The following is a 2,059-nucleotide window of genomic DNA, read 5'->3' on the forward strand; positions in this document are numbered from 1 at the left end:
GTTTACCCTGAAACAGACCGGCTTTACACACAAGTAGGACAGTGTCGAAGAAAGTATCATTTCAAAAAAAAAAAAAAAAAAAAAAACTCCCGATTGCACTGTTGCGACGTATGTGTACATTCTGAGTGGCATTTTTTTCATTAAATAGTACACGGTCCGATTTTTGCCTACTAACCGGATCGTCAACAGCAGATTGACAGAGCACCATTATACAAGGAGTACCTTTCGCTATGGACAACCTTCAACGGATTAATTCCACGGTATTGCGTAACTCGATGTTATCTCGCTCAACATTCAGCTGACATCAAAATATGAGCTGAATGTTCAAGAAACGAATAGGTAAATTCTGGCGTCGGGTTGTCCGCATCTGGTAGTTAAGGGCTCGGTCGCGTAATCTCGCAGGATTGTCAACCGCATATCTTCTCTTTGTGGGCGTGCCGAAGTCTAAGCTGTTTGGACTCACGAGGACTTAACATCTGCCTTGCATCCGGCGAGGACATTTCGTGACCTAAAGAAGAAGCGTCACTGCTCTGTCGCTTCTAAAGGTGCGTTTATAGAATTGGTAAAGCAACTTCAGCGAATTAAAACAGAATAAACTAACCCGGAAGGCATGCTGAGCGCAGATCATCAAATCTCCAAGAGGAAGTACCTAGAGATAAAGCTACCAGATCGATTTTTATTTTAAGTGGAATCTGTTTATCAATACGTTGTTACTTGCACTCTTGGCAGGATCACAGAAGTAGCAACATGTTTGGAAGGGGCAAGTTACGATGACGATTTTTTTTTAATTAGAAACGAATATCGCTAAATCTAGGCGCTTTGACCTATTCCAGCGCTTCATTTGCGGCTGATTCGGTCCATGAACAACTTACGATGACGGTATGTACTACTGGAAAATATCATTTTTACGCGATCAAATTGGATTATGACCAGCGATTGATATTAGATCACACAGTACTACTAATTTATCGTATTACAAATATAACATTAGTAGAATTGTACATGTATATTTTTATCGCGTGGGGGTTAGTAATATTATGCGGATATTAAGAGTTCGCTTGCGCTCATGCCGGGAGGGTTACACAAAGGTCTCAAAGTACACTTTTTTGTATTGGGAACCTCAGCGCTTTCGATGAAGAAACAAAAACTCTTTAAAGTGGACTTGCAGCTTTTCCGCTTCAATAATACCTCGAATTTCCCTGCTAACGTGAAATGGATCCGAGTTCCTCAACGCCTTACACTGAACATCAGAAGGTTAACCTGTACGGTGTTCAGAGATAACCTGTAGATTATGTAGGTCATGCCTAATAGTAGTTTTTTGGTGATCATCTTGGGCTAGCTGTTCTCAAACAGCGCTGACTTAGATATTTTGCAGTATACCTGGGAGATTTTCGATCTCGAAGACGCCGACTGGCAGTGTTCCCTCGAAAGAGAACTTGATCAATTTCTGAGCGAGTGAGATTTCCTTTATAGTCGTGTTTTGCCACGCGTACGAATTGAATCCTTCGTACTTGAATAGTACATGTACTTGGCAGTTCTCGTTGACGTAGATGCGTTAGGGCCAGGCCATCATAAGGTTAAAAAGCGACAAGTTGAACGAAGGTCGTCCAAGCAGAATGTTCCTTGAAGGTCTCCTAATGTTACCTGTAACTCAGTCGACATTTTTGGAACGACATAATGTCTGGGATGCCCTCCGCATCCCTCCCGTGAAAATGAACTCCTTAACAATCAGCAGTTGCGTCCGGTACGTTGACTTGTTTTAGGTCGTAATCGGACATGACAAGATCGTCGGAGCCCCGAGAAAGCTGCTGAGTAAAATTGACAATGGTGCACCAGGTCGTCATCTCTTTTAAGGTTATAATACCAAGCGGATACTCATTCAAGAGACTTCTCATTACTATTGATGGGACAGTGTGCAGATCAACAGACAGCGAAAGAAACTATGCTTCTGGGTTGATGCTATCGAGAATGTCGAACTTCGATCAAGCTGTGCTATCGAGTGAGGCTGGCCACTATTTTCAGGCCAAGTACGTCGCTCTTTACGGTAGATGGTTTTCTT

At 42.5% G+C, this 2,059-nt stretch overlaps 1 protein-coding gene across 1 annotated transcript; it reads left to right on the forward strand.

The window, feature by feature from the left end:
• Positions 1-1,824: 1,824 nt before the first annotated feature.
• On the forward strand, positions 1,825-2,003 carry PPTG_21411 (hypothetical protein; the record flags this gene model as incomplete). The annotated part of the gene is made up of 2 exons (XM_008897421.1): positions 1,825-1,854; positions 1,920-2,003. 2 exons carry the CDS (start codon positions 1,825-1,827, stop codon positions 2,001-2,003), a joined length of 114 nt encoding a protein of 37 aa, XP_008895669.1.
• Between the last annotated feature and the right edge of the window lie 56 nt (positions 2,004-2,059).

Source organism: Phytophthora parasitica (genome assembly GCF_000247585.1).
Source record: "Phytophthora parasitica INRA-310 unplaced genomic scaffold supercont2.5, whole genome shotgun sequence".
NCBI classification, from domain to species: domain Eukaryota; phylum Oomycota; class Peronosporomycetes; order Peronosporales; family Peronosporaceae; genus Phytophthora; species Phytophthora nicotianae.